This window comes from Salvelinus sp. IW2-2015, linkage group LG18 (assembly GCF_002910315.2).
Source record: "Salvelinus sp. IW2-2015 linkage group LG18, ASM291031v2, whole genome shotgun sequence".
Taxonomy (NCBI): Eukaryota; Metazoa; Chordata; class Actinopteri; order Salmoniformes; family Salmonidae; genus Salvelinus; species Salvelinus sp. IW2-2015.
The window spans coordinates 54481102-54498320 of NC_036858.1; the positions used below are offsets into that span (position 1 = coordinate 54481102).

The 17219-nt window shown below is 39.5% G+C and overlaps 2 protein-coding genes across 2 annotated transcripts in view; both read left to right on the forward strand.

Annotated features, from left to right (window-relative positions):
* The window catches only part of LOC111978824 (ribosomal protein S6 kinase alpha-2), a 45181-nt gene extending 37791 nt beyond the window's left edge, over nucleotides 1-7390 (forward strand). The window contains exons 15-21 of the mRNA XM_024009077.2: nucleotides 360-449; nucleotides 721-879; nucleotides 993-1154; nucleotides 1245-1321; nucleotides 3758-3875; nucleotides 4055-4192; nucleotides 5123-7390. Coding sequence (XP_023864845.1) covers nucleotides 360-449; nucleotides 721-879; nucleotides 993-1154; nucleotides 1245-1321; nucleotides 3758-3875; nucleotides 4055-4192; nucleotides 5123-5248 — 870 coding nt within the window. The 3' untranslated portion in view covers nucleotides 5249-7390. The remainder of the gene's footprint in view (nucleotides 1-359; nucleotides 450-720; nucleotides 880-992; nucleotides 1155-1244; nucleotides 1322-3757; nucleotides 3876-4054; nucleotides 4193-5122) is intronic.
* Nucleotides 7391-9535: 2145 nt separating this feature from the next.
* LOC111978085 (mitochondrial pyruvate carrier 1) lies at nucleotides 9536-17106 on the forward strand. The gene is made up of 5 exons (XM_024007883.2): nucleotides 9536-9695; nucleotides 11755-11758; nucleotides 12127-12223; nucleotides 12547-12679; nucleotides 16602-17106. The coding sequence occupies exons 1-5, from the start codon at nucleotides 9625-9627 to the stop codon at nucleotides 16621-16623; spliced, it is 327 nt and encodes a 108-aa protein (XP_023863651.1). The 5' UTR covers nucleotides 9536-9624; the 3' UTR covers nucleotides 16624-17106.
* Nucleotides 17107-17219: the final 113 nt, after the last annotated feature.

Genomic DNA, 17219 nt, shown 5'->3' on the forward strand with positions numbered 1-17219 from the left:
GCAAGGGGACGTTATGATCAGTACAAGGATTCCAGAATGATATATCATCTTTAATTATAGTAGCTTTGTGATATACTGTATGTAGTTTACACATTTCACTTCCTTGAATCCTGGAACAATTACAAGCCTTTCAACTATAATATAGTCTCTCTCAGGATGATTCATGCAGCGACAATGATTCTGTATTTTGTGCAGATGATGCTCTGTCACACATTTTATCATAAGAGGATACCAAGCAGGGGGACCAGTACGAATATGTATGCACTACTGTAAGTCGCTTGATAAGAGCGTCTGCTAAATAAAAAATTAAATAAAAAAACAGTTCTAATCTAACAGGGGGTGTGGTGTGTCTCTTTCAGATCATCGACAGAGCCAAAAAAGATCCATCTGAGGAAATTGAGATTCTGTTGAGATATGGGCAGCATCCAAACATTATCACGCTGAAGGATGTAAGTAATCATTCAATGACTCAAACACATGCCCATGCTGAAAGCCCTCCATAAGGACAGAGAACCTTGTGAGTTTGCATGACTAATGAAAAATGTGTCCTGCAAACTTGAGTTTTCACTGACCATCATATTTGACTGCATCTTCTCTTGTCCATTTGTATCTCTATTAGATTTTCACTAGCCACTTTTTGTGGGCTCTGAGGACTAGACTAATGTACTCTTGGTTCATAAATAACTCCATGTGGTATTAAACTGTCTTTTTGGCCCCTAGGTCTATGACGATGGGAAGTATGTGTACCTTGTGATGGAGCTGATGAGAGGTGGAGAGCTGCTGGACAGAATCCTCCATCAGAAGAGTTTCTCTGAGCGAGAGACCTCTGCTGTGCTCTGCACTATTACCAAGACAGTGGAGTACCTTCACTCACAGGGGGTCAGTATCATGAATGTATATGTCCAACTAAAATCTGTATCAAAGTGAAAGGAGTAGTGCTCCTAGCTAGGACATATTCATACTGGCAATTTATTTTATTTATTTTGTCATAGGTTGTACATCGTGACCTTAAACCAAGCAACATCCTCTACGTGGATGAAACGGGAGATCCGGAATCGATCCGAATTTGTGATTTTGGGTTCGCCAAACAATTAAGGGCAGAAAATGGTCTCCTCATGACGCCCTGTTACACAGCAAACTTTGTGGCTCCAGAGGTAAGGAGTGGTTTGATCAGCTCTTATTTATTTCAAGTGCTGTATATCTCTATATTGTGATATGACACAGATTCTTCATGTCTTTCATAGGTCCTGAAGAAGCARGGGTATGATGCTGCTTGTGACATCTGGAGTTTGGGAATCCTACTCTACACTATGCTCGCAGGGTAATCCTAATTCGCTGGTTTATTTAAACCTCAAGAAGACTGAACACGCAGGGTCAGACCATTTATATCCCAATTTCCCTTTGCTAAGTGACAGTTTACCTTTGCTAGAAACCTGGTTAAACCAGTTTCACAGTAACAAACAAAAAACAATGAATTCTGGACTGCGCTACCTCTCCTGGCAACCAATGATTCAGGACTCATTTTTGGAACGGTGAGAGGGACAGTGGACGACGGATTACTTTTTAAGCTGAGGTTGAGTCTGCGGTAGAGTCATTTTAATTGTACTCTGCACAATGCCAAATCTCTCAGGACCTGCTCTGACAATTTAATGTCCCAGCCTGTGGCTCATGTTTTAAATCTTTGTAATCAGGGCATTAGAAAAAAAGCTGAATTCTTTCATAGATGTCAAACACTGTTTAGATGCCATTATTATTATTTATTTTTTTAGCTCAATAAGGGTGTTGGAGAAATGGCCTAAAAATAGCACCTCACATATAGCCCATACTCACAAAGACACGCACACTCACACACACCAACAGCCAATGCTGCTGTCCCATGTATATAGAGACATTAAACAATGGACACTTCCTGTTTCTTTTATACTGTTTTTCACACTGTGTGTGTATACTGTATTCACGACATAGCTCATTCTGACCTACTGTATCTACTACTGTACATTGCATTTTTTGTTACACTGTTTATACCCACCGCGTATTTATACTAGATTCTTGACATAGCTAATAGTGCCTTCAGAAAGTATTCAACCCTCTTTACTTTTTCCACATTTTGTTGTGTTACAAAGTGGGATTAAAATGGATTTAATTGTAATTTAAGAAAAGTTGAAGGAAAATTATAAAAAATAATTGACAAATAACTAATATATTTGTTAGAAACACCTTTGGCAGCGATTACAGCTGTGAGTCTTTTGGGGTAAGTCTCTTAAAGCTTAGCTCACCTGGATTGTACATAAAAAAAAATATTTAAAAAAATAAATAATTGTTGTTGGTTGTTGATCATTGCTAAACAGCCATTTTCAGGTTTTGCCATAGTTTATAAAGCCGATTTAAGTCAAAACTGTAACTGGGCCACTCAGGAACATTCAATGCCGTCTTGGTAAGCAACTCCAGTGTATATTTGGCCTTGAGTTTTAGGTGAACTTTTCTCCCTGTCTCTGTTGGAAAGCAGACTGAACCAGGTTGTCCTCTAGAATTTTTCCTGAGCTTAGCTCTATTATGTTTATTTTTATCCTGAAACTCCCCAGTCCTTAACGATGAAAAGCATATCTATAAATGAGATGCAGCCACCACCATGCTTGAAAATATAAATAGTGTGACTCAGTGATGTGTTGGATTTGCCCCAAGCATAAGGCTTTGTATTCAGGACAAAAATGTTGTTTCTTTGTCTCATTTTTTGCAGTATTACTTTAGTGCCTTATTGCAAACAGGATGCATGTTTTGGAATATTTGTATTCTGTATAGGCTTCCTTCTTTTCACTGTCATTTAGTTTAGTATTGTGGAGTAACTACAATGTTCTTGATCCATCCTCAATTTTATCCTATCATAGCCATTTATACTCTAACTGTTTTAATGTCACCATTGGCCTCATGGTGAAATCCCTGAGCAGTTTCTTTCCTCTCCAGAAACTGAGTTAGTACGCCTGTATGGTCATAGTGACTGGGTGTATTGATACACTATCTAAAGTGTAATTAATTTATTCACCAAGCTCAAAGGGATATTCAGTGTSTGCTTTTTTATTTGTACCCATCTACCAATAGGTGCCCTTCTTTGCGAGGCTTTGGAAAAGTCCCTGGTCTTTGTAGTTGAATCTGTGCTTGAAATTCGCTACTCGACTGAGGGACCTTACAGAGAATTGTATGTGTGGTGTACAGAGATGGGGTAGTCATTTGAAAATCATGTTAACCTCTATTATTGCACACAGAGTGAGTCCATGAAACATATTATGTGACTTGTTAAGCAAATTTTTACTCCTGAACTTATTTAGGCTTGTCATAACAAACGGTTTGAATACTCATGACATTGAATACTCATGACTCATGACATTTTAACTTTTCATTTGTAATTCATTTGTAAAAAATTCTACATACAAATGTCTACTTTAACATTATGGGGTATAGTGTGTAGATCAGTGACACAACATTTTACTGCACTATTAGGAGCTAGTAACACAAGCATTTTGCTACACCCTCTATAACATCTGCTAAACTGTGTATGCGACCAATTCAATTTGATTTTGATTTGAGATACTAAAAGAAATACAAGACCCCCAATTCAAACAAACCCAGATACATAATTATTTGTGCAACAGGAAAGCACATTCATTATGGTAGAGCAGGGTGAAAAAGGTTAACTCAGTTACCTAAAGTATTATTGAAAAGTGTTTGATTGTTTTGTCCTTCCTCACACTTGTGCTTACAGCTTCACCCCTTTTGCCAATGGTCCTAATGACACCCCGGAGGAAATACTGGCTCGCATTGGTAGTGGAAAATATGCCCTCATCGGAGGAAACTGGGATACAGTTTCTGATGCTGCAAAGGTGAGGTTACTTGGCTTTTATTAATGACACATCACTGTTAAATTTGATTAATAAATGCAATTCACATCCAACTGTTGTACATGAAAGTCTGAAATAAAATCCCACCCACATTTGTTTAGCTGCAACGCTGCATTTCATACTAGTCCTAACTGGACTATTTCTTTATTGGGTTCCAAAAGGACATTGTGACTAAAATGCTTCATGTGGATCCACACCAACGGCTGACGGCCCCCCAGGTTCTCAGACACCAGTGGATAGTCAACCGAGAACAACTGTCTCAGAGTCAGCTCATCAGACAAGATGTACAGCTTGTGAAGGTAAGGAGGAAAACCTAAGAAAAACACTAAACCTGACATAGTGTAAGAAGCACCATCATCTGCATGTTGTGCCAATCTCTAGCCTCGTAAACCAGACTGACCACATTGTTTCACTTCAGCCCAGCGGTTTGACTGATTGACCAGGCTAGTCGATTTGTCCCTGAGCAAATTATGTTAGCTAATTGTGATAGTTATTTTTTAGCATCACAAGCATTTTTGCCTGCTAAAGCTCACTGACTTAGGTCTCTCACAAATTAATTTGTCCTCTGTAGAAATGACATTTTTGTATTCACTGACATTCTACTGCCACGCTGTGTACAGATCTGCCATTACATGTAGACCTTTTGCGTTCTTCTCTGTGTCAGCAAAAGTCATTTGAAACCTGCTCAAAGTTTCACATACTGTGCTTGCTTTGCCCGCTTAAAAAGGTCCAATGCAGCCTTTTTTATCTCTATCAAATCATTTCTGGGTAGCAATTAAATACCTTACTGTGATTGTGTTAAATTAAAATTGTCAAATAATAGCTAATTAGCAATTTCTCAAGTAAGAATTTTGCTAAGTCTGTCTGGGAATGGTCTGAGTGGTGAGGTGAAAACTGAAAACTAGCTGTTATTGGCAGAGAGGTTTGGAATGCTCTTTCATATTGGTCTATTAACTAATTTACCGCCTGAGGATATCACCAGCTGGGCAAAACTATCCCACCAAAACAGGCAGCAATTTCAGGCCGTCTTTCCAAACAGTTCTTACGCTAAAAGAACATTATCATAATTTTCACAATTTCACAGTATTATTCCAACATCATAGTATGGAAATAAAACACAGATACATCCTGTTTTGGACTGTACTGGGCCTTTAAATATGCAGTTTTTTTTCCCAGAGCAATTTTTCCAGCTTTATATCATTTAAAGACGTTTTTCTCTGTCATTCTAGGGCGCAATGGCTGCAACATACTTGGCTTTGAATCGTTTGCCTCTGGCCCCAAAGCTGGAGCCTGTGGAGTCTTCAAGTTTGGCGCAGAGAAGAGGAATGAAGAGACTCACATCCACTGGTTTATAGCACCCTCATAGATCATTCAGGGACAGAGCTTGAAAAGGGGTCAAAGTGCAATGACTTACATCAGACACTGGTTTAAGTGCCCGTCCAAAATACCAGGAAGTCCACAGTAGTGGGAGCAAGGAGGAGCAACTTATCAGAAGAAAAAATGTGGAGAAGATACATCCGGTTGTTGCACTAAGAAAGAAATCTTTACGGATTTTAGATGCACTAGAAACAAATGGTGGTATTAAAAGACCAACCAGAATGATGTTCAAATGTTCATTGGTATTGAAGATATGTAATGTTCATATATTTTATTCATTCATATTTGCCTTTTCCTTTAGGTGCCATCTGCTACTATTTAATTATTTGACACCTTTGTATTATGTAGAGTATGTTTCATATGATATTATCTAGGAGACCAAGTAATCTTACAGAACCTCAAGTTGACACTGTCATAAAAGCTGTAACAGAGAAGTTGAGAACAGTTTAACTAACATGATGACTACAGATAACTAACTACATTTACGGGATTTTATCAACATCAGACATCTGTATTTTTCGCTGTGGCAGGTGGGAATGTTACTTTTATTAGTCTTCATCTGGGAGAATAATTGCTGACAGATTGTTGTAAATGTAAATGTTCAGCTGCTAAGGATACGTTGGTACATTTTTGTAACAAAAACTGAAATGGCTAAATGAGCACAAAGAGTATATGTATGCATCTGTAGTTGATTTTCAGGTTGGTTCATAAGGTTCGATATGCTGTAGTGTACAATATTTATTTTCTGTAGATTACAAATTCACTCTATTGTTTAAAAAAATCTAGTGAGCATTATTTTGGATGCTTTTAATAGTTTTGGCAATTTATAACAGCATTCTATGTGTTTTTGGAGGGTTTACTGAAAACAGACCCATTTATAAATTGCCATTGTAAGTTATATTTATTTTAAATGTGACTTATTTGATCAAACAAATGTATTTGTTTCTACTCTATCCATTATTTTTGTGTATTAATTTATGTAAATGTCTATTTATTTTATTTTTAATACACAACATATTTAAGTGTTTTATACCTGATCTGAAGTGACTTTGGAAGGAAGTATTTGTTGTATTAGCAAATACATTGCCTTTATCGGCATTACCTTGTTTTGCCGTCTGTAAAATTACTTATTTATTTTTTCAGAAAATATACCATTCATCTCTAAACAGTATGGAACCAATATGAATGCACATGAGTATTTACATGTATTGTTCATATTTTGAACAGGGACAACAAAAAACACCTACAGTAGAATGCCACCTTGGATGCCTTTGTTTCTGATTTATGTGCAAGTCAAGTAGTAAAGAAGCTATGTGAAACAAACAAGAAATCTCAACAGTATTCAGTGTACTCACACATTGAGATATCATAGAATTACAGGTAGAAAGCACACAGGATTCAGGAATGGTTTATCAATCAACCTAAGCCCACAATGACGCTTTAGTTGCTCCATAATAAGAATATGGGATACACACCAATATGACAAAACAGGTTACATAGGGTAAATACTACAGACTTACCTTTAGAATATATTCATCATTTTGACAGTACAGCTTGCTAAATTGGGGCAGAGAAAATTAAAAGCATTATAGCTGATTGCACAGTGAGCCTTAATTTCTGTTTTCACAAAGCTTCATTGAATAACTACTAAAATACACGATGTAAAGAGAGATCCCCCATAGAATAACACAATAGAGTACCAATGCCTCTCCTTGTGCTGCTGTGGCTTGTATAGATCTTAAGTGTTTTGTGCATACTGAAGGTACTTCTACAAAGATAATTGATTCAAAGTCTTCAGCTCTGTGTTGTTCAGTCAAAAAGCCCTCGAGTGAGCACACACTGTCTCATAACCGCTAAGTAAAAAGTAACATTGTGAAACGAGTACATTTACATTGACATTTTAATCATTTAGCAGATGCTCTTATCCAGAGTCACTTACAGTTAGTTAGTGCATTCATCTTAAGACAGCTAGGTGGGGCAACCGCATATCTCAGTCATAGTAAGTACATTTTCCTCAAAGTAGCTATTAGTAAAGTCAGTGCGAGTGTTAGTATCTGTGCTAGTAGGACTGTACATACTGTATAGGCAAAATTTTACAAATAAATCAAGTGTGGAAGAAACTCTTGTGTTGATATTTTGTGATGATTGTGTCAGGCATACACACAGTGACTGAAACAATGTGGTCAGTCTGGTATACGAGGCTAGAGATTGGCACAACATGCAGATGATGGTGCTTCTTACACTATGTCAGGTTTAGTGTTTTTCTTAGGTTTTCCTCCTTACCTTCACAAGCTGTACATCCTATCTTATAAGATGACTCTGAGACAGCTGTTCTTAGTTGACTATTCACTGGTGTCTGAGAACCTGGGGGGGTGGTTAGCCATTGGTGTGGATCCACATGGAGCATCTTAGTCACAATGTCTTATTGGAAACCATTAGAGAAATAGTCCAGTTAGGACCCGTATGAAATGCAAAATTGCAGCATAAATCGCATATGGGTCAGGCATATGTAACAGTATAACTTTAAACCGTCCCCTCGCCCCGGGCGCGAACCAGGGACCCTCTGCACACATCAACAACTGACACCCACGAAGCGTAGTTACCCATCGCTCCACAAAAGCCGCGGCCCTTGCAGTGCAAGGGGAAACCCTACTTAAGTCTCAGAGCAAGTGACGTAACTGATTGAAATGCTAGTAGCGCGTACCCGCTAACTAGCTAGCCAACAGCATCAATGTCACAGTATAACTTTAAACCGTCCCCTCGCCCCGACACGGGCGCGAACCAGGGACCCTCTGCACACATCAACAACAGTCACCCACGAAGCGTCGTTACCCATCGCTCCACAAAAGCCGCGGCCCTTGCAGAGCAAGGTGCAACACTACATCTAGGTTTCAGAGCAAGTGACGTAACTGATTGAAACGCTACTAGCGCGTACCCGCTAACTAGCTAGCCATTTCACATCCGTTACACATACACACGTTGACTCTTGGCAGTTTGTTGACAATTTGTGGTCCTGTGTGGCTCAGTTTGTAGAGCATGGTGCTTGCAAAACAAGGGTCGTGGGTTTGACTTCCACTGGTGCCACTCGTAAAAAAATGTGATGCATACACTACTGTACGTTGCTTTGGATAAAAGTGTCTGCTAAATGGCATGTTATTCATTATTATAATACTATGCAAATAGTTGAAATCAGCCTAATTGAATGGAAGTGTGGTCAGTCTAGAACAGTTGCTCATTGTTTCCTGGTTCTACATGTTTTATAGGTGGTGGCTATATGTTTGAGCCAGTAAGTGATAGCTAAAGGGACAGTTCCTTCTGAGAATTGTGGTGTAACCAGTTCAGCCACTATTCTTGAGCAGTATGTGTATTGGGCTCCCGAGTGGCGCAGTGGTCTAAGGCACTGCAGCTCAGTGCTAGAGGCGTCACTACAGACCCTGGTTTGATCCTGGGATGTATCACAACCGGATGTGATTGGGAGTTCCATAGGGCGGCACACAATTGACTCAGCGTCGTACGGGTTAGGCTGTCATTGTAAATAAGAATATGTTCTTAACTGACTTGCCTAGTTAAATAAAGGTTAAATAATGAAAAATAATTATACCAAGAGAGAAGATGCTGATCCTGGATCCGTGGCACAATCTCAGAAAGTAGATGCACAGATAGACAAATGAGACAGATATTTCCCCAGATGCCTAAATGTGAAGCACCCGCTTGGCGTTTCCAAATATGGTAGTGAGAGGAAACCCACTGGTCAGCAGTGGGAGATGGAACGAGATGGAATTTAGCCGACATTCTGCAAATTTTCTCATCGATGAAACATTTGATTTCAATACAGTTTTCTGTTCCCAAAACTAGAATATTTAATGCACAGAGTGGACAAAGTTTTGTAGACTTTACCCGTGGCAAAAGTTTGTTTTAAATCTCGTTGTTTCGAAAGAGTGCAAAGGTGAAATGAGTTATTGCACACGCGCACTTCACAGCGTAGGCGTTCCCTAACGGAAATATGCAGATGTACTACAACGCGCCAATAGGATCTCGCTAGCTCGTGCWTTGTTCTGCCATCCTCCTTGCTTGTTCTGCCCACTATGACTCATTTGTTCCCATTGGAAACGACAGGCTTTGGTCTATCTTGGTTTAGTTGTAAACAATCTTTCGTAAAGGCGAGTCATCACCATGAGGCCGGAAATCGTGAAATTGCATAGCAACACCAATGAGAGCCGTCCTAACTGAGTGATTGCGATACTGTCGTAAATATGTTTTGGTGACCACTAGTGTCCTCTACGCTAAGCTGCATTTATCCAGCTTGTACATTCCCATAGTTATAATTTCCTCTGCACTGCTAACCACCACAGTCATGGCAGGTACTTTGGCACGTAAAGCTATTGACCATCTTAAAAGCAAGGAGTTCAGAGAGTATCTCATGAGGTATGACACATTTGCAAGATCTGGAAGATAGCTAACTTCAGTAACACTTACTTTACCAACTAGCCAGCTAACGTACCTAATATAGCAATGCAATTAATTATCAAACGTATCGAGCTAACGTTAGTTGTAAATTGTAGCTACCACCGTTAACTTAAAAAAAATAAATGTTTACAAATATTGTGGCCGGTCTGAAGGACGTTTGTTCTTGAATGTTTTTGGCATCACTCAAGCTAGCCCTTGTCGTCATGACCCCAATTACAATGCTCTTTCATTGCACGTCCCCTTTTGCGGGAAACATTTCGAACTTAACTTTTACGAGTTAGAAATAATTGTACAAATACAAAAGATAGACTTAACGTACTTAGTTTAGCAAAGTTGCACCCAGCTGTGCTCTGAGTAACACTTGCTTTGAAACCCGACGTTGAATTGCATGGAATTTGAATCAGGAACGTTTCCTCTCGTGACCTCTATAAGCTAGAATGTTGAATAAAATTATATTTTAAAGTACTGGTTGTCCATGTGGTTGGTCCTTATGGCGGTAGAAATACGAGACAATACATCCACCTGAAAGTTTAATTACATCACCTTTTCAAAGCGCTGGTAGTGCGTTCAGATTTCTATCACCTGAAACATGTGCAGAACCATGTAAACACGAGCTCGGCAAGTATGCATGCTTCTCATGCATGTATTTTTATTTTTTTGTATCTTGTGCGAATGTTTCAGGCGATATCAAATGTGAATGCACAACCAGCGCTTTGAAAAGTTGCTGTAATTATACGTTCCAATGGATATATTGTCTCGCATTCTTACCGCCAAAAGGACCAACCGCACGGACAACCGGTATAGTATGTTAAAATATCATTTTATTTAACATTCTGACTTGTAGAGGTCATGATTGTTCCTTATGCAATTCAACGTGAGTTTTCAGGCAAGAGTAACACAATAGAAGTGCTAGAGCAAGTTGAGAGGTTGTGTGGTACCTCGGCTGGAGGCTGTGTTGTACCTCTTWTGTATTTGAAAGATTGTTTCTCGTTGGTGTGAAAGTTAAGGTTTACAAAACCGTATCACAAGCGAGGATTATTAAAGGTGCAATATGCAGAAATCACTCCGCCATTTCTTGGTTGCTAGAATTCTAATAGTTTGCCTAATTTCGGTTTGTGACAACAAGCAAGTTTAGAGAATCATCGTCCCCTTTAAATCATTGAAGTAATTTTCAGTAACCAAAAATATTGTGTTTGAAGCTGGTGTGGAGGGGTAAGACACAAAAACAAAATTTAAGACAGGAAGCATAGAAATAGCGCACATAGAAATTATTCACAAGCATTTTGCTACACCCGCAATAACATCTGCTAAACACGTGTATGTGACCAATACGATTTGATTTACCACTTCAGTGAGAATGACACATCTATAACTCACATTTCTATGTGAGTTTGGTCGGGTCGCCCCAAAAGGTTTGATATTGCAGCTTTAACGTTTCTAAACGTCAAAACAGAGTGTCAGGACACCTTCAGCTGAACCCAAAAGGGGGCCAGCGGCTGTAAGCCCTTGTGGGCCCCCTTGGGTTCTCGAGAGCTAGCTGTCAAACTAGCCTACTGCTGTGTGTGCTGATGTGTTGCTGGTGATGTCAGCCCTATATTAGTATTATGCCGTGTTTACGTCATGTCGGCATAATCAGAGGAACAACTTGGGAGTGTTGAGATTGGTTCTTGCATCTTTCCTTTCTCAACATTGACAGCCGAAAACATGGCCATGTTTGTGGCCATTTTCAGTGATGCGTGACGTCATAGTTCAGCATGTGGGAAAGATCGGGGTCCAGAGATCATACCGGAGTTTCCTAGTCGTAATTATGAGTTGGAGGGGCGTTCACATGCAATGTTTCCTGGTAGGAAGGTCATATTCACGAGTTCCCGACATGACTTGAACTCTGCATTATTAGTTTGTCAGGCATGATGCGATGTGTTGGTTGTTTTCCTGAGGTATAGGCATATCTCCTAACCAAAACTCCTTTGTCTTATGTCTGTCATCTTGGTGTCCTCCCGGGAACGTTGAAAATAAGCACAGTAAGTTTTGTTTTTGTCTACTCAAAAGGCACTCGCACATCTGAGCTATCTGTGTTACTGGTACATGGTAACAATTGAATAATGAGGAAAAAAGAAGAAATCCCACACACTGCGTTTGTTAGCATCACTGCTCTTTATTTAGCTTTACGTATCGGCCTCAAGGCCTTCGTCAGAGCTTTTTGTATACTAAAAAAATCACAGAATGTTTTGGCTTCATTGAACATAGCAGATAGACTCCTCGCTTAGGTAGTTAGTTGGCAAGACTGTATAATTGCTATGGCAGCTTGAATACATTTGACCCTTACAGTAACCTTGTTGCTCTCTACATGAATTGTTCCTTGAAATGTTGTTTTCTACTTCTATTCCAGCACTTCTGGGGACCTGTGGCCAACTGGGGTCTGCCCATAGCTGCCATCAGTGACATGAAGAAAAGCCCTGAGATTATCAGTGGCAGAATGACCTTTGGTGAGACGATTGGAGAACAGACACAACACAATTGCTGCCGTTTAGCTAGCTTATAACATTAGGGACTTTCTGCCAGGATTGATCGCCTGTTCACTATAATACCAGCAGCAGTCTCACGCTTGTTGAATAACTCCATGCTTTGATAAAGTAGAATTCCAATAGGTTAACATTATTCTTTGAACTTCAACAATCCTTTCCTGCAGTCTAACACACGAGGCAAGAACATTTTGTTTTTTTCTGATAAGGATGTCTGAAAGATATGAATAAAGTTTCAAGTCCTTATTTATTCAGTGTTCTTTGTTGTTGCCCCCCCTCCCCGGCAGCTCTGACCTGCTACTCACTCCTGTTTATGAGGTTTGCATACAAAGTTCAGCCAAGGAATTGGCTCCTCTTTGCTTGCCACCTAACCAATGAGACAGCCCAGCTCATTCAAGGATCACGACTTATCAAATACAAGTAAGCTCACATTTTACTGTACTGCATGATTTGCTTATTTCAATGCCAAGCTCATTTTATTTTATACCAGTTTTCCATTTTGGTTACAAAGCACTGTGCAACAACAGCACCGTGCAACAATTGGCCCAGGGTCGTCCAGCTTTGACCGGTGTATGCCATCATTGTAAATCAGAATTTGTTCTTAACTGACTTGCCTAGTTAAATAAATAAAATAAAAACACATACAGTACCAGTCAAATGTTTGAACACACCTACTCATTCAAGGGTTTTCTTTATTTTTACTATTTTCTGCATTGTAGAATAATATTGAAGACATCAAAACTATGAAATAACACATATGGAATCATGTAGTAACCAAAAAAGTGTTAATCTCAAATATATTTTGAATTGTTTTTCAAATAGCCACCCTTTGCCTTGATGACAGCTTTGCACACTCTTGGCATTCTCTCAACCAGCTTCATGAGGAATGCTTTTCCAACAGTCTTGAAGGAGTTCCCACATATGCTGAGCACTTGTTGGCTGCTTTTCCTTCACTCTGCGGTCAAACTCCTCCCAAACTATCAATTGGGTTGAGGTCGGGTGATTGTGGAGGCCAGGTCATCTGATGCAGYACTCCATCACTCTCATTCTTGGTCAAATTGCCTTTACACAGCCTGGAGGTGTGTTCTGGGTTATTGACCTGTTGAAAGAAAAATGATAGTCCCACTAAGTGCAAATCAGATGGGATGGCGTATTGTTGCAGAATGATGTTGTAGCCATGCTGGTTAAGTGTGCCTTGAATTCTAAATAAATCACTGACAGTGTCACTAGCAAAGCACCATCACACCACCTCCTCCATGCTTCACGATGGGAACCACACATGCGGAGTTCATCCGTTCGCCTACTCTGTGTCTCACAAAGACGTGGCAACTCGAACCAAAAATCTMAAATTTGGACTCATCAGACCAAAGTACAGATTTCCACCGGTCTAATGTCCATTGCTCGTGTTTCTTGGCCCAAGCAAGTCTCTTCTTCTTATTGGTGTTCTTTAGTAGTGGTTTCTTTGCGGCAATTAGACCATAAAGGACTGATTCATGCCGTCTCCTCGGGAACAGTTGATGTGTCTGTTACTTGAACTCTGTGAACCATTTATTTGGGCTGCAATCTGAAGTGCAGTTAATTTCTGATTTCTGAGGCTGGTAACTCAAATGAACTTATCCTCTGCAGCAGAGGTATCTCTGGGTCTTCTTTTCCTGTGGTGGTCCTCATGAGAGCCAGTATCATCATAGCGCTTCATGGTTTTTGCAACTGCACTTGAAGAAACTTTTTTTTAAATTTTCTGCATTGATTGACATTCATGTCTTAAAGTAATGATGGACTGTCAGTTTATTTTCTTATTTGAGCTGTTCTTTCCATAATATTAACTTGGTCTTTTACCAAATAGTGCTATCTTCTGTATACCAACCCTCCCAAGTTGCGCAGCGGTCTAAGGCACTGCATCTCAGTGCTAGAGGCGTCACAACAGACCCTGGTTCGATTCCAGGCTGTATCACAACCGGCTGTGGTTGGAGTCCCATAGGGCGGCGCACAATTGGCCCAGTGTCGTCCCGGGTAGGGTTTAGCCGAGGTAGGCCGTCAATGTAAATAATAATTTSTTCTTAACTGACTTGCCTAGTTAAATAAACAATACCTTGTTGAAACAACTGATTGACTCAAACACATTAAGAAGGACAGAAATTCCACAAATTAACTTTTTAAGAAGGTACACCTGTTAATTGAAATGCATTCCAGGAGTACTTCAGAGAATGCCAAGCGTGTGCAAAGCTGTCAAGGCAAAGGATGGCTACATTGAAGAATCACAAATACAAAATATATTTTGATTTATTTAACACTTTTTTTTGGTTACTACATGGTTCCATATGTGTTCTTTCATAGTTTTGATGTCTTCTTTGTGGCACTTGTTAGGGTATAATAGATGGATATTTCAAGGAGGCCACAGCCTTGAAGCCCAAGCATCTTTTGGGATTTCTCCGTACAAGAACATGTTGAAAGTTACCATCAAATTAACAAAAAATTTACAACATGGAAGCACAGTACTTTATGGCATTCATTTTATCCATATCCATGAAAGCATCTTAACTACAGTCTCTGTCTTTCTCTCTTCTTTAAAAAAAAATATATATATACAGTTGAAGTTTACATACATCTTAGCCAAATACGTTTGAACTCAGTTTTTCACAATTCCTGACGTTTAATCCTAGTAAAAAATGCCCTGTCTTAGGTCAGTTAGAATCACCACTTTATTTTAAGAATGTGAAATGTCAATAATAGAGAGTGATTTATATCAGATGTTATTTCTTTCATCACACTCCCAGTGGGTCAGAAGTTTACATGCACTCAATTAGTATTTGGTAGCATTGCCTTTAAATTGTTTAAATTGGGTCAAATGTTTCGGGTAGCCTTCCACAAGCTTCCCACAATATGTTTGGTGATTTTTTGGCTCATTCCTCCTGACAGAGCTGGTGTAAGTCAGGTTTGTAGGCCTCCTTGCTCGCAAATGCTTTTTCAGTTCTGCCCACATATTTTCTATAGGATTGAGGTCAGGGCTTTGTGATGGCCACTCCAATACCTTGACTTTGTTGTCCTTAAGCCATTTTGCCACAACTTTGGAAGTATGCTTGGGGTCCATTTGGAAGACCCATTTGCGACCAAGCTTTAACTTCCTGACTGATGTCTTGAAATGTTGCTTCAATATATCCACATCATTTTCCTACCTCATGATGCCATCTATTTTGTGAAGTGCACCAGTCCCTCCTGCAGCAAAGCACCCCCACAACATGATGCTTCCACCCCCGTGCTTCACGGTTGAGATGGTGTTCTTCGGCTTGCAAGCATCCCCCTTTTTCCTCCAAACATAACAATGGTCAGTATGGCCAAACAGTTCTATTTTTGTTTCATCAGACCTGGGGACATTTTTTCAAAAAGTATGATCTTTGTCCCCATGTGCAGTTGCAAACCGTAGCCTGGCTTTTTTATGGCGGTTTTGGAGCAGTGGCTTCTTCCTTGTCCTTTTAGGTTATGTCGATATAGGACTCGTTTTACTGTGGATATAGATACTTTGTTACCTGTTTCCTCCAGCATCTTCACAGGGTCCTTTGCTGTTGTTCTGGGATTGATTTGCAGTTTTTGCACCAAAGGACGTTCATCTCTAGGAGACAGAACGCGTCTCCTTCCTGAGCGGTATGATGGCTGCGTGGTCCCATGGTGTTTATACTTGCGTACTATTGTTTGTACAGATGAACGTGGCACCWTCAGGCGTTTGGAAATTGCACCCAAGGATGAACCAGACTTGTGGAGGTCTACAATTTTTGTTTCTGGGGTCTTGGCTGACTTCTTTTGATTTCCCCATGATGTCAAGCAAAGAGGCACTGAGTTTGATGGTAGGCCTTGAAATACATCCACAGGTACACCTCCAATTGACTCAAATGATGTCAATTCGCCTATCAGAAGCTTCTAAAGCCATGACATTTTCTGGAATTTTCCAAGCTGTTTAAAGGCACAGTCAACTTAGTGTATGTAAACTGCTGACCCACTGGAATTGTGATACAGTGAAATAATCTCTGTAATAAATTACTTGTCATGCACAAAGTAGATGTCCTAATCGACTTGCCAAAACTAAGGTTTGTTAACAAGAAATTTGTGGAGTGGTTGAAAAACGAGTTATGTAAACTTCTGACTTCAACTGTGTGTGTGTGTGTGTGTGTGTGTGTGTGTGTGTGTGTRTGTATRTATATATATATATATATATATAAATTACACACACACACACTGTACCCACATAGATATTGAAACATAGTCACTGGTTATAATTTAAGACTAAATGCTATTCTACAGAATGTGTATCTACAGTAATGCTGATGGATTTTTCCCCCCTTCTTTCCAGCATGGAGAAGAAGTCATCTTAGGGGTGGAATTGCAGAATATTTAGTTTAATTAGAAACCAGCATCGTTTGGCTGTATGGGTTTCAGGTGTATGGCAATTTTATCTTATCATTGCATACCTATGTAAAACTCTTAACTTAATTAACAATTTTTAAGTTTCAACTTATGTTGAAGATCGCCATGTCTGTTTCTTCAGGTATATAAATGAGGTCAATGAATAGATTGATTTTGCACCATGTATCATGCACAAACTAATGAAATGGAGTCTGTAGAGGCCCTTTTACAGATGTCTTTTAAAGAGATGGTCTGTAACACTTGCACTCTAGGTTACGTCCTCATTTTGGTAAATGTATTAGCTACCAATAACACAATCTTTATCAGAATGTACAGGCAATACAAGTGGTACTCTGTTGTGTTGCCATGGCAGTGTTATTTCTGAAGATAATGAATAAACCGTTATCTATTTCCCATAAATGAAACTTCCTCTTACACTGATCAAACTACATGCTCATAATGTCTAATAAACTGTCTGATATCCATTGAGTGGCTGATTAACTTTTACATTCATGAAGACAGAACTCTTCCAGGAAGGCTGCATTCTGAATKACCTTGATGAAAG

Excerpts from the sequence above, each read along its gene's own strand:
- LOC111978085 (XM_024007883.2), top strand. The coding sequence starts at position 9,625 with ATGGCAGGTACTTTGGCACGTAAAGCTATTGACCATCTTAAAAGCAAG. Across the intron at positions 12,224-12,546 it reads CAGTGGCAGAATGACCTTTG|CTCTGACCTGCTACTCACTC; the intron begins GTGAGACGATTG and ends CCTCCCCGGCAG. Across the intron at positions 12,680-16,601 it reads TCACGACTTATCAAATACAA|CATGGAGAAGAAGTCATCTT; the intron begins GTAAGCTCACAT and ends CCTTCTTTCCAG.